We start from the raw sequence: 19,883 nt of genomic DNA on the forward strand, positions 1-19,883 counted from the left end.
GGGGTGGCCTGTGGGGTGGGCTGTGGGGTGGCCTGTGGGGTGGGCTGTGGGGTGGCCTGTGGGGTGGGCTGGTGGGTTTTGCCCTGTGGCACGCAGGGAGCTGGCCCTGGCTCGCAGCTCAGCACTCAGTGCTCTCCACTCACAGTGCCCACTCCCCTCAGGAGGAGGATTCCTCTCAGTTTCTCTGTCCCATTCCCTCATTCAGAATTACACTTCAGCATGGAAAATACACGCGGTTCAGAGATGCTGTGGCTATTTTCTGTTTGAAGAAAGGAGAGGTTCCCTGTGTTCGTGGGCTCTTCTCTCCACCAGCAGCACTGGGGCAGATAAGGGTCCAGGTGAGAAGCAGGAGGCAGCGGGCAGCACAGGGCACCAGCACCTCCAGAGCCCGTGGCTTCCCCTGCTCTCAGCGTTCCTGTCCCTCAGTGCCCTGTGCTGATTTCTGAGCATTGCCCCTGACTGTTAGCAGGAATTACAGCTGAACTCTGCACATGAGAAGGCTGAGCAGAGSGAGCAGGATGGGCTCGCTGCCGGGAACTGGCACTGGTCTGGCCCTTTGGAGCAGGGCTGAACGGAGCTCTGGGAGCTGAAAACAGGGAGAGAAGTGGCTCCTTGTGGGTCTGTAGATACCGTGATGGGCAGGAGGAAGGCAGGCAGTGATGGGCAGGGGGAAGGCAGGCAGTGAGGGCTGCGGGCAGCCTGTGCTCTGGCACCAGAGTCCCCAGGCTGTGCTCCCGGTCATGCAGGGCTGTGTGGGGAGAGCCCTCCCGGCAGCGCTGGCTAAGGACTCTCTGGCTGCTCACTTTGTTTCTCCTCCCACATCTTTGATTCTCCTTCTCCTGGCTGCCCGTGCTGAGCTGGAGCCTGTCAGGTCTGCAGCAGGGCTTTCCCCTCTCCTGGCACACACACACAGGATCCACACTTCCAGCCACAGGAGGTTGGGAAAGAGCCTTTGTGAGCTCCCCAAGGTCAGCCAGAACAGACAGCATCCACTAATCCAAGGTCATTTCCGTGGCTGAAAGCAATAAAATGTTTTATTGATAAACTGGAGAGGGGAGAATACACACTAAATCCACTCTCAGACATTGWGGGCCGTGCCTGGGATGTTCTGCCCTGGCCCTGCCTGGGGTAATGCACAGGGTTGCATGCTGGACAGAAAATGTTTTCATGTAGGGACTGAGTGTTGGGCTGTCTTCCCAGCCTCCTCCCAGCATTGGCTGGGCAGCACCGGGGCATTGCTCCTGGGAAACACGCTCCCAATGCTCCAGTGGCCTTCTGTGCAGGTTTGGCTCCCTTTAAGGGACTGCAGCTCAAGGGTGAAGAGGCTCCAGTGTGCGGCATCTTCACCTCCCACCCAGCGAGCCCTGCTGGCACTGCTGGGCACACCGGACTCTCTGCAGTCAAGCTTGCAGCACAGTGGTTAAAAAAGAAAAGGGCTGTGCAGTGTGTCAGCCTTGCTTTCCTCCCCCTCCCCGCCCCAAATAATGCTGTTAATAATTAATCGAATGAGAGCTTGCAGCTCCTGGAAAGCTGGCACTGGGACCTCCCTCCTGAACGGAGCTGCTCAGCTGGGCTTAAAACTCTTCAATAGGAATATGAAAGCTCCATCTGTTCGAGGTACCCRGCCCTCTGAAGTGACAGCGCTGTCCCTCCCCAGCCAGCGTCCCTGTGCCCCCAAAAGGAGCTGTCCTGCCCCAGGGTCACTCTGCACCCTCCTCTTCCCATGGCAGAAAGCTCCTCTGTTACCCTCCACCCATGCCAGCTGGTCCATCCAGCCCCCACATGCCCCCTTTGCCCAGCTGGGACCTTTTCTCCTCTCCCCAAGGTGTGTTTTCGTTGACCCCAAGCTAAAGCCAGGCTTGGGCTCTGTCCTCTCCCTGCAAAGCCAGACTTTGTAGCATTTGCCCCTTGGCTGGGATGGTCCGTTTGTGTCCRGGCTGCAGAACCTTTTGTTCCTGCACACTGTGTGCCCTCCACAGCCCCGATTATCCCTCGGGGGAGGCAGACTGTGCCGTGCCCAGCTTCAAGCACCCACTGTGGAGTCGGGGGGTGAGAGGTGCCAGGGCTGAATTTGAGGTGCTGGTGGCACATGGAGCGGGGTGGGGACAGCAGGGGCAGCAGCCGGGGCTGGCGAGGCAGTGAAATGGCCAGGGGAGCTCTGCCCATCTCTGTGCCAGCCCTGTTGGGGATGGAAGCTGCACCTTCAGAGGGGATTGCTGTCAGGACCAGCCCAGGTTTGAGATGGAAGCTGCACCTTTCCTTCGAAAGGGGGATTGCTGTCAGGATACCACAGCAGTGGGTGCAGAGGGGGAAGAGCCGCTGTCTCCTCGAAGGGTGTGGAGACGGGGGAAAGCGGAGTAAACTCCCGGTGGCATTGTTTTCAGAGGAAGTGCTCAGTGTAAATAGAGCTGGTGGGAGAGTTTGTCCTGGGCAGAGATGAAAAGTCCGTGTGACAGGCTCAGGTTATAAATGGCTTCCTCAGATTGATGTGAAATCAAAACATTTCTATTTAGACGAAGAAAATGAAGGGGGATGTTTACTTAGGCTGGAATCTTTAAACAGTGTGATGGAGATCTGGGTGATTTGGGGTGGGGAGCTCAGCTCGCAGGGAGGGTGTCTCTGCCTGGCTTTGGGGTCTGCAGTCCCAGCTGTACGCAGATAGGAAGATCTCTCATCCAGCAGCTCTGCTTCTCTCCCTCTGCCTGAGAGAAGGAAACACAGGTGCAACCTGAGAGTCATCTTCAGCATTTCTCTGTAAGAAGGGTTTCATTCTGCTCAKGGTCTTGAYRGCCTAAAARAGGGGAACAGAAGTGTTGATAGAGRTAATGTTCCTCCCATTYCATAGACAAGGAASTAAGGCATTGGAAAGATAAATKAATGTGTSCAGACTTGGAGAGAGGTGGTTGCAAGGTGGGCAGGACAAGCTGGGATTTCCACCTGTATGAGATAAGTGATATGGGGATATGCAGGAGCCCTGGTATTTCAGAGCAAATCCCATTCCAGGGAGGTCTCTGGGAGGGATAGTTTTATAGATCATGGAAGYGGTATGTTTTCAGAACTTGCTTTATTTTTAACTTAAACTTTAGGAAAAGATTCTCAAAATGTTAAAGAGAAAAAATGCCAAACACAAGGAGAAGGGAAAGGAAGGATGTCAAGGGGCAGGGCAGGAGGGAGCAGAAGCTGAGGAGGTAGAGGGGCAAAGCCAAGGTGTGTGAGATGGAAGGAGTTAGAGCAGGAATGGAAGACAAGTTGCAGGCTCCCTGGAACTGCTGCACATGCGGCAAGTGCAGCCTCGGGAACGTCTGTTCCTCTTTTCCTTTGAATAAATATTTATATATTCATTTGCCAGCTGGTGCACACACTTGGCTGCTCACCTCCAGACCAGAATAATGGGACCTGCCCTCCTGGCAGGACGGGGGAGGRCAGCGAGGGTTTGGGCTGCCGCGTCTGCTCCCGGTTCTCTGCAGCTGCAGGCAGTGCTGATCTCAGCCGGAGAGCAGGGCTGGGGATGGTGAGAGCACGGGCAGGAATGAGCAGCAGKGCTGGAGGAGGTGCTGATCCACACTGACCCAGTGCCCGCTCCCCTTGGCCTGAGCACACAGGAGCTGCCGCTGTCCTGGCCAGGCTCCACTTGGAGCTCCCAGCGCCTCCTGAGATTCCCTCTGTGCTGCTGGCCATGGGATCGGCCTTCCCTTGGTGCCCTAAACAGAGTGGGACTGGAAGGGAAGATACCTTGGTGCCCTAAACAGAGGGAGTGGGACTGGAAGGGAAGATACCTGCAGACAGAGGATTGCAGCTTCACGGGCATCTGCCTACCCTTGTGTGTGTGAGGGCTGGGGGCTGTGCTGGGGAATGAGAGAAAGGGGAATGCACGGGGGAGACACGGGAATGGATTTTGGGGAGATGGCAYTTCTTAACCCTACATGTAGAGCTGTGTTTACAGAGTGTGCCMGCGCATACACAGCTCTTGAGCAGCCATCGTTTCGAGATGGGGAGGTGCTGTTTGGGGCCATCATGTGCTTTCCCTTTGTGAAAGCATGATTACATGTAGGTGTTAGTGCCGGGGTGCGCTCGGAAAGTGGAGGACTGCATTTTGCCTCACTTTGTGTGGGGGGCTGATCTATTTGTCGGGGGGTGATTTTTCTCACAGTCCTTGACAGGGGAGCGTGTCTGAAGCTGTCAGGAGTTTACGCTAAGCAGCCACTCTCTGGCTCTTGGAGAGCAGGTCTAAAGTTTCAGTCTGTTTGTATTGGGCTGTCATGTTACAGGATTAGGGGCTGTCACGGTGGCTTCTGGGTGCATTGTAGGGGGTCTGATTAATCTCCCTGTGCTTCTGTGGAGCAGCAGCACCTCTGTGCTGGTGACAGGGAGATGTGGGTTGAGCTGCTGCGAGGGACTCGTGTGCAGTGCAGGAATCCATTCTCAGAATTTAAGGTCTGGAGACGTGTTCTGTTCACTCTCCGTGCCACTCGCCCCTCTTTAGCGCAATGTGGAATCCAGGAGCCCATTTTGGAGGGGCCAGAAGTGTCCCCACRGTGACTCCTGTGGTATGTGTGACCAGCAAGTGTTTTATTGAGTGCTCTTCRTGCGCCCTGGGATGCAGGGCAGGATCTTCATCCACTCTGCTCTGGGGGAAGAGCCAGGCTCTGTGCCCATTGCAGCTTTCTGAGCTTTAACCCTGCTTGGTCTGGGTGTYTCTCAGGGGTATCACAAATAAAGAGGAAAATGAGACACTGCAGCTGCTTTGGAGTAATGTTTTCTGCTTTTATTTGGGATTGAACCTTGTTAATTGTTGGTGTAATAATTATGCAAGTGACTCTGATAGGGACCATTTAATTCAAGATTCTCCATGACCTTGAAGTTAAGACCTTACCTTCTTCCTCTCTACCCCCACCTTCCTCACCCCTCCTTTACTAGCTGTCACATATGAATAAACTACATTAAAATAACAAACTCACACTAATTAGCTGATTGTGCTGGGAAGTATGAGAGCAGAATTTCCTGTGYGAGAGCAAGCAGGCACAGGGGCCTGATGAGGTGATGCCGACCCGGTGCAGTTTTCTGCCAGAGCCCTGTGACTCTCCAGCTCCAGCACTGCCAGGGCTCCTGTGCTCCTCACTGGTTCCTTTAGGTGCACTCTGCTTCTCTTCTCTACGCTGTGCACCAACTGGGTTAGGTGAATTCCTCACTGTTCCCAGGGTTAGGTTTGGGAAGTTGTCCCTGCTGGAGATGCTCGGGTGCATTTGCTCRGTGTGGTTTTGGCACCCACCACATGTGGGACAGAACTGGGGACCTGAAGCAGGGGGTGCAGCGAGTCTGAAGAGAGGGCACTCCAGGCTGTTCACAGACTCAAATCCTCATCCAGGAGCAGAGGTTGGTGCTGTGCTCACCTGCCTGGCATGTTTGGGGCATTTTGAGCTGAGTTCTGCTGCAGCACAAAGAAGTGCTTCTTTCTTGTAGCCRGGGGTGTGTTTTGGTCCCGGCAGGTTCAGGGAATGCCTCTCACMGAGCTCTCCTGGCTGGGCTTCCACTAGAGCTTAGGATGGTAGTTTCACCTTTCCAGGGATGGCACTGGCCACGCCTGAAAGCCCAGTGCCATTTGCTGTTTGGGTTCAAGTTGTCTGACCCCACTAATGCCCTTCCTCGCTGCTTTCTGCTCTCTCCCCAGCTGAAAGAACTCTATGCACTGACGCAGCCTCAGGAAAACCCGCAATGGCTGCCAAGCGCAAAGGTGGCCTGAAGCTGAACGCCATCTGTGCCAAGCTGAGCCGCCAGGTCGTGTTTGACCACGGGGGAGCCGAGCAGGGACGCGTGGACAGGGGCCCACAGCAGGACAGCAGCAGCAAGGAGCTGCCCCAGGCGGGCACCAGGGAGCCGGGCACRGAGCTCTCCGATGGACTCAGCCGCGTGCAGAAGATCGAAGASGACAAGAGGAGGGAGGTGATTGAGAAGTGGGTGAACGGGGAGTACAACGAGGAGCCCCTGCTGGGGCGAGCAGAGAGCAGGGAGTGCAAGGGCAGCGAGAGCGCGGAGCTGCCCCCAGAAGGGGTGTACATGGTCCAGCCCAAGGGCTGCAGCGACGAGGAGGACAACGGGGACGAGGCAGACGCGCTGAGGGCACCGCAGGACGACAGCTTCGTGGATGAGCGGGACTCGGACGGGCCGGCCGGCAGGGACGATGCCTACCGCCCCTCCAGCAGCGAGCCCGGTGCCAGGCTGGGGACAGGAACCACCTCAGGTGAGAGCTGGGGACCCACTGCCCTGGGATCCATGGCATGGGATGGGATGGGATGGGATCCATGGGATGGGATCCATGGGATGGGATGGGATCCATGGGATGGGATGGGATCCATGGGATGGGATGGGATGGGATGGGATGGGATGGGATGGGATGGGATGGGATGGGATGGGATGGGATGGGATGGGATGGGATGGGATGGGATGGGATCCATGGGATCCATGGGATCCATGGGATCCATGGGATGGGATGGGATCCATGGGATGGGATGGGATGGGATGGGATGGGATGGGATGGGATGGGATGGGATGGGATGGGATGGGATCAAGGTTCTGGAAGGAGAGGCCATCAGGGTGTTCCTTCGGGAGTGGGACTGGACTGGAGGGTGCCTGGGGGAGGATGAACCGAGCCAGGCAGGGCTGAGATGGTCCCAGAGAGCCCCTGCAGAGCCCCCCAATGCCAAACATCGATCCATTGCTGCTGTGTGGTCCCTGGGCCCGGTCGAGGGGCTGAAGTGACACTTTTATGGTGTTGTCCCCCCTCATGAGGGGCCCAGCCCTCGAACTGTGCCCACCCTGAGCTCAGGATAGAGCTGGTGAAAATGCTGCTCCCAAACCTCAGTTTCACCATCTCGTGTGTTCTCCCACACRCTCTGTATTTCCTATTTTCAGATTCCCTCAACTTCATTTTTGTGGTTTGTTCAAAAGCTGAGTTCAACAAGAGATTCTGGGGAAAGCCTCAGATGATTTTCTTGCTCCCTTTCTGATACCCAGGTTTCCCCCAGATTGATCTGGAGGTGTGTGAGTGCCAAGCCCTGGTAAAAGCTTTGGGTGAATTGAATTCTCTCCATTAGGGCAGAGCAGCTCCCTCCCCCTTTGTGGCTCATCTGGGCTGGATCTGTAATTGAAAKATCTTCCCCTAATCTGCTCCACCTGCACGCACTCCTCCCCTGATCTCAGCACTTTGTGAATCCATCAAACTTTCCTCCTTTTGTGCGCGTGTTTTCCTCCTCCTGTTAATAATGCAGCTGAACTCATCTCCGTCTGTCCGTTCCCCTTCTGGAGAGGCACATTCTCCAGTCTTCACGAGTTCASTGGCAGCGCACATAATTATGCATATAAGATATAAACAGAGCTGTTTAATTATCCTTCGCCACATCAGTGACAGAGTAATTAACAAACATTGCAAGATCAATGAGGAAAAGTGTGACCTTCAGTTTCCTTTGATAGGAAAGCCCTTGTCGTTCCCAGACACAAGGTGATTGTGCCTGGACTCTGTTTTTAGTTTGCTTTAATTCACACCACTCCACCCCACCCTGCCATTTGCCGTTTTTATTTGCTATGAAAACTGAAAAGAGGGGAACTTAAATGTAAAAAAAAGAGTTACCAAACTGGGGAAATGAAAAGGAGCTGAGGTTTCTCATTGGGGTTGGGGATTTCAGTAAAATACATTTGCAGGGCTGTATTGTCAGGATTATGCAATCGTGGGTAACTGTTGGGGGGTGTGAAGCTTCATTTACATCTAAGGCAGGTAATGGCACACAAGGGGTCCAGTTTACATTTAGGGCCACGTGGGATTTGACTTGCAAACAGACTGCTGCCTTGTGCGAGTGTCTGCTTCAAGAACCTTGTTACAAATGTCATCTGCACCATTTCCCTGAAAGCACAAGAAACATCCCTTGCTTTGGAAAGGACAAAGTTATTTTCCTTTGCTTTTTTTCCTTCCCTTCACTTTTTCTGTCTATGTTGAGGAAATTAATTTTAAGCTGTTCATCACCACACCTCTCAAGCCCTGATGTTACTGGGTGTGAGCTGAATTTATTCCAGTGAGGTTTGGAGCTTCCTCTGTCAAAAAGGAGGGATTTTCATGGGAGTTGGGGGTAGCAGGAGTCAGGTGAAAGGACAGGAATACAGCTCTGSCTGCCCAGTCCAAGTGGCTTTGGGGGAGTCATCACAGAACCTTGTTTTGAAGGGCACCACTCACTTGCTGTGGGAACAGAGGGTACAGAGCTGGCAGGGCTGAGCAGCATTTCAAACTGAGCCCATACTTGGATCAGCTGGAATCTTGTGTGRAAAGCAGGAGGAGCACAGAAAACCAAATCCTCCATCTAGCAGGCTTTCCTGGTCAGTGGAAAAAGTGATCCTAATTATTTGGGGATGAGAAGGGCTTTGCTTGTCCTGGTGTGTGCACACATTCATGGCGCTTCCTCCTCTGCCCGTTCCTCACCAGCAGCACTTGTGGCTGCTGCCAAACCCTGGCCACCTTTGTGTCCTCCCAGGCTCAGACAGGTTTGTGCATCAGGCAAAGGTCGCACAGACTCACTTGATGCTATTTAAGCCTCTTGCTTTGAAACAAGATGGAGTTTCTTTTTGAGCCTCCCCTTGTTAAAACGGGACTGGAGGCTCAGTCTTGCCCTGTGCCTCGTCCCTGGTGCAGCTGGGGAGCACATTCAGGGTCTCAGAGCTGCTGTCTGTCAGGAGGTGGCTGTCACAAGCTGATCTGGACGTGCAGATATSTTTCCTCATTCATTCAGGCACCCTCTCCTGCCCACGGAGTGGCCCATGCTCCCTGTGCACATTTATATATAGCAGTGAGGTTTCTGAGTCTCGGGCTCAGATCCTATTCCACAATCGCTCACTGACGCACACATACCCAGGGAGATTTTCCTACACATGTTCTTTACTTTGCCTCTTACACAGTGGGCTAAAGTAGTCTGGAGGAGCTTCCCCCTGTACGAGCTCTCAGGTCTGCCTTTCTTTTCTTAGATTCTTGGCTGAGTCTCTTGGAATATTCATTGGCCCTGTTTTCAGCCAGGAGGGCTTTCTCTTCCTAATTTCCTGGGGAGGCTCCACTTGGGAGAATGTASATGCCAGGTGCCAGTTTCTCACTCYTCATCCTGTRTCCCCCAAGTCTACGTGCTTTCCCTCCCAAGCAGAAKAAAGGACAGAGCCCTGGCTGGGATGTCCCATCCCCCAGGATCCAGACCTTGCACTCCATTTGGGCTGTTTTGCTTTTCCTTCCATATATAGTGTGCTGCTGCAGGCTATTTTTAGTGCCTTTTTTGCTAGCTTCGGATCCTTTGTGATATGATAGCTGCTCTGAGACACACAGATCTCTGCTCTTTGGCAATGCCCACAAATGGAGAGCAGCCGCAAGGGGAGAGGGAGCCCTTTATTATCACACAGGAAAGGAGAGAAAAATGCAGTGCAGGGAAGGAAAGGGGGAGGAAAACACTGGGATAATGCTTCCCGTGGCTTCCAGGACTCCTGACAGGAATGTGCTTCCCAGCTGTTGTCCTGCTGCAGTTTTGTCTGTTTGTGGGTATGAGGAGGCTTTTCTGTCAATTAGGTWATATTAATTACTTCTTCACAGTTGTCTGAAGGTGGATGTGAGTGTAATCTGTCCTTGTGGTGAGCCCTTCTGTACGGCCAGAGCCTCTCTGGTTCATGTTGGGTGCCTGAGCAATTCAGTGCAGGTTCTGTGAACTTGAGGGGATGTGTTKGGGTCCTGTTGGGCTGAATGACTAAAGCTGCACTTGCCCTGAGCACTGGAACTGGCCTGGGCTCTGTCTCAAACGTGGGCGAGGAAAGACCGAGCACTGGCAAAGCTCTTGATCAGGGAGGGTCTGGAACCAAAAGAATTCAAGGTGGGTTTGGGGACCAGATCCATGATAGTGAAACCTGAACTCAGACTTCACAAAGCTCAAAAGATGTTCTGAACCACCACCCACCCTTTCCTGTCAGCTTGGATTGTGCATCTGACTGGAGTCAGGCATCCCAAATCCCGTGCAGAATGCTGGACTTAGGTGCCTGGAGCTGGAGGGTCATTTTGGGCTGAAGCAGATCCCAGCAGGTGTGGCTCTGTCCTTTGCTTTGCAGGTTCAGGCATTTCCTCACATTGCCTTCCCCAGACCCACCAACACAGCACAGCAGCATTTCTGCTGCAGCACCACGGCTATTCCGGGCAATCCTGGAGCAGGAATGTGACCTTCATGCTCCTGCCCATTTAGTGCCCCTTGCAGGCAGTCTCTTCCTCCGTAGAGTCCTGTGGGAGCTGATTTGTGGGAGCTGGTGGCAATTGAGCTTGGGCTGTGCTCATTGCCAGGCTCTCGTGGACGTGCTGCCTGTGTGAGCAGTGGCACTGCTGGCAGATCCACCTCATCCTGGGATCTTTGGGATCTCTGACCTGTTCTGTGCCTCATCCTGGCATCTTTGGGATCTCTGACCTGTTCTGTGCCTCATCCTGGGCATCTTTGGGATCTCTGACCTGTTCTGTGCCTCATCCTGGGCATCTTTGGGGTCTGCTGACCTGTTCTGTGTCTCATCCTGGGATCTTTGGGGTCTGCTGACCTGTTCTGTGCCTCATCCTGGGGATCTTTGGGATCTGCTGATCTGATATGTGCCTCATCCTGGGATCTTTGGGATCTCTGACCTGTTCTGTGTCTGTGTCTTGGTGCCTTCCTTTCCGCTGTGTTTAAGGGCAGTGTGGTTTTGTTTGGGTGGCACCCCGTGCCCAGGATTGCCCATCTGCTCTGTGCCTCCCTGTGTGCCTGGGCAGGAGTGTTCTTGCCCATGAGAGCCAGAGCAAGTGTTCACTACAGGTGATGAGGGAAGTTTGAAGGACTCCTGCACACAGTAAATCTTTACTCTGCACAAGAAAGCAAGAGGGAGAGGAGGAGGAGGAGGAGCACTGTGTCAGACTGAAGCCTAAATGAGTCCAAGCTTGCATGTCAGAGCAGTCTTTATTTCCTCCTTTACACTGATATTGGGTGACCTCCAGATGTGTGTTCTTCCCATCCTGGTGGCTGTGAAACTGCCCGAGGGAGCAGGGGAGGGGAGGGGAGGGAAGGGAAGGGAAGGACTGCAAAGAGGGATGGGGTACTGTCCTGTCCTTGTCTTGCTTTCTCCTCACTGCCAAGCTGCTCATGCACAGAGCCTTTGCTGCCCTTCCCCTGCCTCGATCCATCTCCACCTCTGCTGCTTTCCTTCTCTCTCATTGTTCTACTCTGCCCTCCTCCTGCTCCACCCCATGCATTGCCTTGCCCTTCTCCCTTATCTGTTTCACACCGTGCTGCCCTGCCYGCACTCAGCCCTGCTCTTCACCAGCACACACAGCATTTCCAAATGGGTTTTTCCCCTTACACATGCTGCCATCTATCCTCTGTGCACCTCCTGCCATACACAAACAYACACAAGGACAGATCTGTACAAACCTCGGCATATTGGCATTGGTCTCACTTCCAGTAAAATTACTTTTTCTTCATATTAGGCCAAGGCAAGAGTGCAGAGACATTTATGAAACTTTGTTTAATGTACTGAAAAGCCATCGGCTAGAACATTTAGGAAATTGATTTTCCTGGCATTGATGAACTCTTTTTATTTTACCCCAGTATTAATTACTTTTTTTTTAAAACAAATTAATTTAAGAGTCATAAAACCTAACAAGTGAGCCAAACGTCTGTAGATCATGTTCCCCTCTCCCTTCCTCCCCCCGTCGCTGGTATGGGAGGAGAAGGGAAATCAGTGCCTGGTGTGAGTGAGTGTGGTGTCTGTTGTGTGCAGGGGAAGCCTCCTCGCTGCAGGATTACGCTGCCACCACCATGAACGAGTTCCTGGGCATGTTTGGCTACGACGAGCAGAACATGCGGGACGAGCTGGCCCGCAAGATCAGCTTTGACAAGCTCAACGCCGCTACCTCAGAGGCCACGGCCAGCGTGGGGCCCGTCCCCGGCGAGGACGCCGGCAGCAAACGCGCCCGCTTCTCCAAGTACGAGGAGTACATCCGCAAGCTGAAGGCGGGGGAGCAGCTCTCGTGGCCCGTGCACCTGGCCAAACCCGAGGAGCTGGGCTCCAAACTGCTCAAAGAGCCCTCCTCGGTGCTGGCACAGCCCGTGCGGGTGCCCGGGGCAGAGTCCTCCCTGCTGACGGAGACCAAAGCCACCATCCTGCCCCTGCCCTCCSCCAGCAGCTCCCAGATGCAGGGCCTGATGGCACGGGCCTCCAAGTACGACTTCTTCATCCAGAAGCTGAAGACGGGTGAGAGCATCAGGCCCCAAAATGGCAACACCTACAAGAAGGCCTCCAAGTACGACCTGGAGAACGTCAAGTACCTGCACCTCTTCAAGCCTGGGGAAGGAAGCCCAGACATGGGAGGAGCCATCGCCTTCAAGACGGGCAAGGTGGGCCGACCTTCCAAGTACGACGTGAGGAACATGCAGAAGCTGGCTCCAGTGAAAGCTGCAGCCCCCAGCCTGGCCCCCGGCTCCCTCAGCAGCACCCCCAGCAGCACCCCCGTGCCCGGCCCAGAACAAACCATCTCATTGCCATTCAACACTCCCGAGTACCTGAAATCAACCTTCTCCAAGACAGACTCCATCACAACTGGAACAGTCTCCACAGTAAAGTGAGTGTCCTCCCCCTTTTCCTCTCGTTGCATTAGTGGGGCTCCTGCCTGAAGCCTGCGTGGTTCAGTGGGCACTTCCAGGTTCTCGTGGTGATAAATGGGACACTGTTCATGGGATGGTTCTCTTTGCTCTCTGTTGAAGTGTTTGCTCCTCTGTTACACCTCTGTCATTTGCCATCAGCAGTCACAGCCATGAACTTGGAGTCCAACWGCACCTGAGTTCATAAGTTCAAATGAAAGAGGAGGGAAAATGGTGCTGTCAGCACTCTAAGGGCAAAATTGGAACAACTTTACTTTCTCCTTCCTCTGGTTTCCTGGGCATCCAGATGTGAGTGTAGGAGAACCTGGTTCTTGTTTCCATTTAACTCAAAGGCCTCACTCTGCTGACTTTACAAGCAAGATGGGGCTTTTTGTTTGTCCCAGAATTCAGAAGACATTTTGGTGCCYAATTCCCATCAATTTTCATAGGAGTTAGGCCTGTACCTAGTTCAGTGGGACCAGGCCTGTGTCTTCTCAATTTGCTTACAGAAATGGAGGTGATTCAATTACCCCTCAGACTGGGCAAACTCATTAGCCCAATTACCACTAATAACCTCCTACACACACGTTGCTAGCAGTCTCTGCAGCAATGCCACTGACTCAATGGAGGTATCTGAAGGYCTTGCCAAACCTGGGATTGGATTTTAATGTGCCTTCCAGAGGTGGGAGCTGCAGGAGAGATCCATGTGTGTGTCAGGCTGCAGCGGGGAGGAAGGGAAAGGTTTCTCTGCTTTCTTGTCATGGTTTGGATTTTCCTGTTTCTCACTGTGGACCTGAAGCTGCTGTGAGCTGTGAATCCCATGGGGTGATTTGTAGTGATTCCAGAACCTTCTGTCCCTCACTCTGCCATCACACACACCCTGCTGCTGGCCCCGTGCTGTGTTTGGTGTGTGGAGCTGCAGTTCAGGGCTGGTGACAGCCCCCAGGGGCTCCTGGCCATGGAATTGGGCTGGAGCTGCACACACTCCGTGTCTGGCACAGAGTTCTTCTCCTGCAGCTGAGCCAGGGCAGAGCTCCCTGCACACAAGGGCAGCATTGCCAGGAGCTCACAGAGGGGTTTGTTCACCTGTGGCCATCCCTTCTTTGTCCAGGGGTTTTAGGTTTTTTCTGTAGAAATTGTGGTTGATCTTCTCCGTTTCTCCAACAAACTGCACTGAGTCCTGCAAAAAGGAAACGTGCAGGAAGGGTGGTGGGCAGCCTGAGTGTTTCCTTTGAAAAAGAAGGTTCAGGATTTGARAGGCAAAGGGGAGGGAGTTTAAACTGATGGGTATCCATGCTGGTTCCCTTCCCTGGGCCCTCTCCTGATCTGTCAGCAGTGGGTGAGGGAAACAAGGAGTTCAGGCTGTGCCCTGTTGTGCTAACCAGCTCTGCCCTGTGTGTCTCTCACAGGAATGGATTRCCCACTGACAAACCAGCCGTCAGCGAAGACGTAAATATTTACCAGAAGTACATTGCCAGGTAGGCAAAACACTGGACTTTCCTGGGGAGAGGGCTGGAAGTGAGGAGCTGGAGTGGTGGTGGGAGAGACGAGGTCGTGTCTGGATCGAGTGTTTAAACCAAGCACTGGCACTGGCATTTCTGTGGCATCTGCACTGCTGTGCCCTGCTCGGGGGAGCAGTCCCTGTCAGAGGGGATGGCCATGCCAAGAGCTCCCTGGAGCTGGTACACTTTGTGACAAATAGTGGAAAATTGCTCCACTGAAGAAGCCCAGGRTTTAAATGGGAGTTCTGCTTCTTGCCTGTTGTTCTTTCTATCCACTGCCTTTACCCCTCCCATGTCCAGAGCCTGCAGAGGGTGAGCAGAGAGCTCCTCACCTCTGAGAATCCAGGCTGGAGAATTGACTGCATCAGGGAGAGCGTGGTAGCAGAGTAYATAGAATATAGGAAGGGTTTTAAACCCCTCTTTGCATGGGGCAGAAGAAGCAGCATGGTTTTATTTCTGAGATTGCAGGAATTGCAGAGGTTGCAGTGGGAGAGGAGGTGGCACTTTCTGTCCCACATTCCCCTCTCCAGTAGGGAATTGTGTGAACATTGAGCCACAAACTCTTCCCCTGGGTCAGGCASTACCTGAGGAGCTGTGTGAGCTCCCTGGGCTCTGCATCCTGCTGGAAAACCTCCCCAAGCCCCCCATGGGCAGCACAGCATTTCCCTTCCATTTATACACATTTTTAAAAACAGTTTAAAGCCTTAAAATCAAGGGGTGGGGGGAGAAGAGGCACAACCCTCTTATGTCTGTACGGCATAATTAGCTTAATGAGTTTGCTAAAGCCACTGCCAAAAGCTGCCCAGGGATAATCCATTCTCTCACACAACAAAACAAAACCTCTTACTTAGCTAGTTTGGGTTGGGTTGTTTTTCCCCCTCCTCCCCCCTGTATATTTATAATTTCAAAAAAAAAAAGACCACAGAAAAAATTATTATTATTATTATTATTAGTGCCTCAGCAGATGGTGCTTCTGGCAGCACTTGCTTAAATATTTATTTCTGTGTGGGTTTCCTCCCCCCTTGTAATTGGGGTGGGTTTTTTTTTTCTTCTTTCACATCATCGTTACAGAGTAATGAGTCTGTAAACACTCTCTAAGCATGCTGACTTCTATATTTATTATTTTTATTATTATTTATTTATCAACTCTTGCCAGATCAAGACTAGTTCTTCCTGGCCAAAAAAAAAAAAAATTGAACCAATTAATGTAAGGGAAGAGGGACTGGGTTGTTCTTGTGCAAAGGAATCTGTGTGCCTATATGGACAGCTTAGGAGTTTGGATTTGTGTATCAGTGTGCTGAGATGGTCTGTGAGTTTTCCTGTTTTAGTGTGTGTGTTTGTGGAAATTGTGGAAATTGTGGGTAGGTTCATGCAAATCCAGGGGGTGTTGATGTGCTGTGGAGTCTGTGCATGTAAATGTGTGTGTGTATGCGTGGAAGTGTGTGGTGTATAAGCTTTCCTGTTATGAAAAACCTAAACAGATGCTATGTTTTAAAAATTAATAGCTTTGAACCGTTTCAAGTGTCAGAAGAAACMCAGGATAATATAACCCTTTAGGAGCCCAGCCTTGCACAGTGAAGGAGCAGAATTTCCCCTTGGTGCTGGGTTTGCCCCTTCCCTCCTTACCCAGCACACGTTTGGTGGAACACTTCTCTCTCCCTTCCTGCTCTGTGGACACCACACACATCTTGCTGCTGCATGTGGAAACGAGAGGAGGAGTTGGAAGTGCTGGAGTGCTTGTTTAGCTGGTTTTTTAAACTGAGCTGTGCCTTATTCCTGCTAGAATGCTTCAATGAACTATCTCCTAGAATCAGATCTCTTTGGTGTCTGGCCCTTCTTTTACTCGGTTGGGATCTTTGGTAACTTTGCATCCTTGTTTTTGATAATATTTTGTACTGCTTTGYATTTGTCAGCAGCATCTCTGTCTGCCTCTTGCACTGCAGAGTTTCCTCAGCCCTTTGCTCCTTTTCCCCATCAGATCAGTAGAACAGGGAGGAAACTTTGCACAGAGCAGTTTCCTTTCCTGAGGAGCTGCTGGTGCTGCCATGAAGCCTGGAGCAGTTGGTTCCTGTGCTTGGAGCCCCAGTGGCCCTGGCCAGTGCCCTGGGCAAGCCGGGCAGTTGCCCGGGCATCGAGCAGGAATCTCTCYCTGCTCTCAGTTCCACACCTTTGTTTGTGCAGCCAGCCCTGCTATTTGCCTTGTGGTTTGTTTCTTCTCTGCTGCTGAGGTTTGTTCCAGTTTCTCAATCACCTGTTCTGACGTGATCCTGATTTCCTGCAGTATTTCTTCTCCTTCCCCAGGGAAAGGCATGTCTGCTCCTGGCATCTGTCCCTGTCTCCCTTTGTGAATGCTGAGGCAAAGAAGTCATTTAATTTTTTAGCAATGTCTATCTTTTCTGTCAATTAAGTCCCCTTTCCATCTCCTAGAGGCCCTGCTGTCTCCACAGTTGACCTCTTCTTCCTTACTGTGCTGCAGAAATGCTTTTTTTAGTGTTGCTTTTCACCAGACTTTTGTGTCCTGTAGCCTCACGTTGCCTTCCCATGATCCATAATCTCCCCTGCTCTGCCCCATTCCTCGATTGCCCCAGGACACCTTCACTCCTCTCATTTTCCCTTTTTATCTGTTGCCCTTCCTCATTTCTTTCCCMTGCCCTTTATCATATGCACTCCTGCTGTGTTTAGCACTTTAGTGACGTGAGGAACCTTTGAGGAACCTTTGAGCAGATGGTACTTTATCTTTGAATGTTTCCCCTCTGAGTCCCCTTCTCTCCCCTGCCTTCCCCTTTCAAGCTCTTCTGGGKTCCTCCAGAATATACACGAGGGAGTTCATTGCACTGATTACCCCATTACTGGATCATCCCCTCGTGCCAATTCCTGGTGTCTGTCACTCAATAAATTCTGTGTACTGAGACTGTTCCTATGTAGGTGTTATGTGGTGTTTCTGTCTTTCTGGTCTTTTTTGCCACCCTCTGTGTCAGGAGTTTTCAAATTTGCAGTGCATAGCTTTTCTGAGATGCTACTAGATGAGCTTATACCTAAAATTTAGAATCCATATTTCCCACCATTTATTTGTTCTCTTCTGTCATGGAAGGTTTCTGAAAATTGCTGATGTTGTATCTAAACTCTGTTCTAGAATTGTGTGATGTTTAGTTCAAGGAACCCTTCATTACCATGTTTCCCCAAGTAAACAACTTAGATAACAGAGATGAATTCCAAGAGGAAAGGCAGATTAGGGATGTACAAGACCTGAGTGATCCGGCTCAAGAAGCACCTTTAAATAGTGACAAATAAACAAGGGGAGGCGAGAGGGTCACCATCCTTGGAGGGGATAAAGGAGTGGGGTTTAATGCCATGGACATGTCAGATGAAGGAATGGGGCTTGGTTTATTTGTAGCTTGGGGCACTGGTGCCAGGACAGGGGTTCACTGTCTCTCCTCTCTCCTGTTTTAGGTTCTCTGGCAGTCAGCACTGTGGGCACATACACTGTGCATACCAGTACAGAGAGCACTACCACTGCCTGGACCCAGAGTGCAACTACCAGGTAAAAAATGCTCAAAATGGACCAGCACAGCTCCTGGACATGCAGGGGGAGTGTGTGTCCTCCTGTGCTTCCCTCCCCATCCATGCACATGCCTTTTCACTTGGCTGCTCTGGCAGAGGACAGGATATGTTCTGGATTTAACAGAACTGTTTTCCTCTCATTTAATTCAATCTAACACCATTTAACCAAACTGGGACCACTACAACAAAGAGCAGAATTTAGATCAGTTCAGGTCAGTGGGACTGCTCCACGTYTCCATCAGGGAAACCAAAAGCATAAACTGTGCTGTGTTACAMACAGTGCCTGGAGCTGGGAATGCTGATGTGTCAGTCTGTCCCTTCCCTCCTGCTGCCCCAGTGACTCTGCAGCACAACAAAAGGCCAGGAAGAGCAGCAGCAGTGTGGGATTTGTGTGAAGGCACAAAGGGGGCAGGAGGATGCTGTCATTGCTGGGACCATTGCCAGGGTATCCAGGCAGCTCACGTGCGGTGTTTGTTTACCCTCAGCTCCCAGTTTGGCACTGGCATTGCTGTGGTCAGGCTGATGCGGGAGTGGGAATCCCTGAGTTGCCTCTGCCCTGCCCCAGMCACAGCTCCAGTCCTGCCCTGGGTCCCTGGGGATGGGTCTGACCGCAGCAGAGGAAGTTGTGCACTCTGGGCTCGGCTGTGGCTTTCTATTGATCAAAGGAGAATTCCTTTCCAGGATGTGTGTTCTGCTSCTTCCAGCCCAGCAGCGAGTGATCAGGAGCACTCTGTCCCAACTGTGACACAGATATCCCTGCACCAGAAAGAGAGACACGCAAAGGATGGAAAACCAGAAAAACCTATTATTATGATTGGCCTCATGATTGTTTCCTAAGGAGTCTGGAAACTGCTTGCAAAGGAGCTGCCTGGTCTCGCTGGGAATAAGGATTTAGGCTGCTTTTTAAAATGCAAATTATTTTATGGCTGAGATATATTTTAGAATAAGTAACGCTCTGTAATAAGTGGGCACAAATTAACTATGATTGGCAATAGCAATCCTGTATGTACGCCCTGGGAAATCATMCCTCCAGCCTCCAAGGGATTTCTGTTGAAATCTATATCCATATATTCCCATGCCAATATCAGTGAGATTGATCAGGATTGATATTATAGGAGGAAAGAGTGGAAGCAATGATCATTTGTTTCCTGTGAGGCAGACTAGAAAAGTTGTTAAACATTAGAATACAGGCCTTTTCAATTACTGCTCAAAATAAATGGATATTGATTTCTTTTTTAAAAAAATTAGGTTTACTTTCTCACCTTCAGTGRTAAATATTGATGTCTGTGGGAATTAGAAATGAAAAGCTTCATTTTAAAGGCACTTAGCCTGCTCTGACAGTGGGGTACCCCTTCAYTGCTTCAGGCAGGTAGAGGATGAAAAGGATGTTCTGGTCATACAGATTTTGCTCTGAGCTTTACCACCACCTTTTTCTGTGACTTGAAGGAAGTTCTGAGTCCGTGTTTTCCTAATGAAGCCATCCCACCTTGCACAGGACTCAAGAGACTCAGAATGCAAAGACAGTGTAGAAGAGCAAAGGGTTTTTCCCGATTTCCAGCCTGGCATGAATGTGGCAGTCAGTGCCCTGGAACCTCTGCAGGGAGTGCTTGGAAGCTTGCATCACTTGCTTGTAGGCTGTTCAGTTCACTGGTTTGCTTTTTACTGGAGCACCTCTTGAGATGCAGCAGCTAAAATGATGTTAGAAGAGCTGCAATCTTAAAGCTGCAGGGAGCAGATGCTGGATATCACCCCATGTTGATCTAGAAGTTTTCATGTATATTTACTTTACTTTACCAAGAAGAGACATGCACACAATTCCTCTTTCAGCTGATTCTCTTGGGGTGATTACTGCCAAGCTTTCAACTGTTGCTCCCATAAGTTTATTAATAACAACAAAAGAAACCCACCCTGCCCCGGCATTACTCACCATTGGCACCACACGTGTGTCTGTCTGTATCTGCAGAGATTCACCAGTAAACAGGAYGTGATTCGCCATTACAACATGCACAAGAAGCGAGATAACTCCCTGCAGCACGGCTTCATGCGCTTCAGCCCCCTGGACGACTGCAGCGTCTACTACCACGGCTGCCACCTGAATGGGAAAAGCACTCACTACCACTGCATGCAGGTGAGCAGCCTGGAGAGAGCCCTGGCAGCCTGG

The 19,883-nt window shown here is 51.6% G+C and overlaps 1 protein-coding gene across 14 annotated transcripts in view; it reads left to right on the top strand.

The window, feature by feature from the left end:
- CASZ1 (castor zinc finger 1) overlaps positions 1-19,883 on the top strand; it is a 197,511-nt gene that overhangs the window by 151,163 nt on the left and 26,465 nt on the right. For all 14 annotated transcript variants that reach the window (XM_057375953.1, XM_057375950.1, XM_057375958.1 and 11 more), the window contains 5 exons: positions 5,669-6,238; positions 11,800-12,640; positions 14,069-14,137; positions 17,612-17,702; positions 19,686-19,850. In XM_057375953.1, coding sequence (XP_057231936.1) covers positions 5,669-6,238; positions 11,800-12,640; positions 14,069-14,137; positions 17,612-17,702; positions 19,686-19,850 — 1,736 coding nt within the window. The remainder of the gene's footprint in view (positions 1-5,668; positions 6,239-11,799; positions 12,641-14,068; positions 14,138-17,611; positions 17,703-19,685; positions 19,851-19,883) is intronic.

The sequence above is a fragment of the Malurus melanocephalus genome, unplaced genomic scaffold (genome assembly GCF_030028575.1).
Source record: "Malurus melanocephalus ecotype Western Australia unplaced genomic scaffold, MMel_1.1 scaffold_266, whole genome shotgun sequence".
NCBI lineage: Eukaryota > Metazoa > Chordata > Aves > Passeriformes > Maluridae > Malurus > Malurus melanocephalus.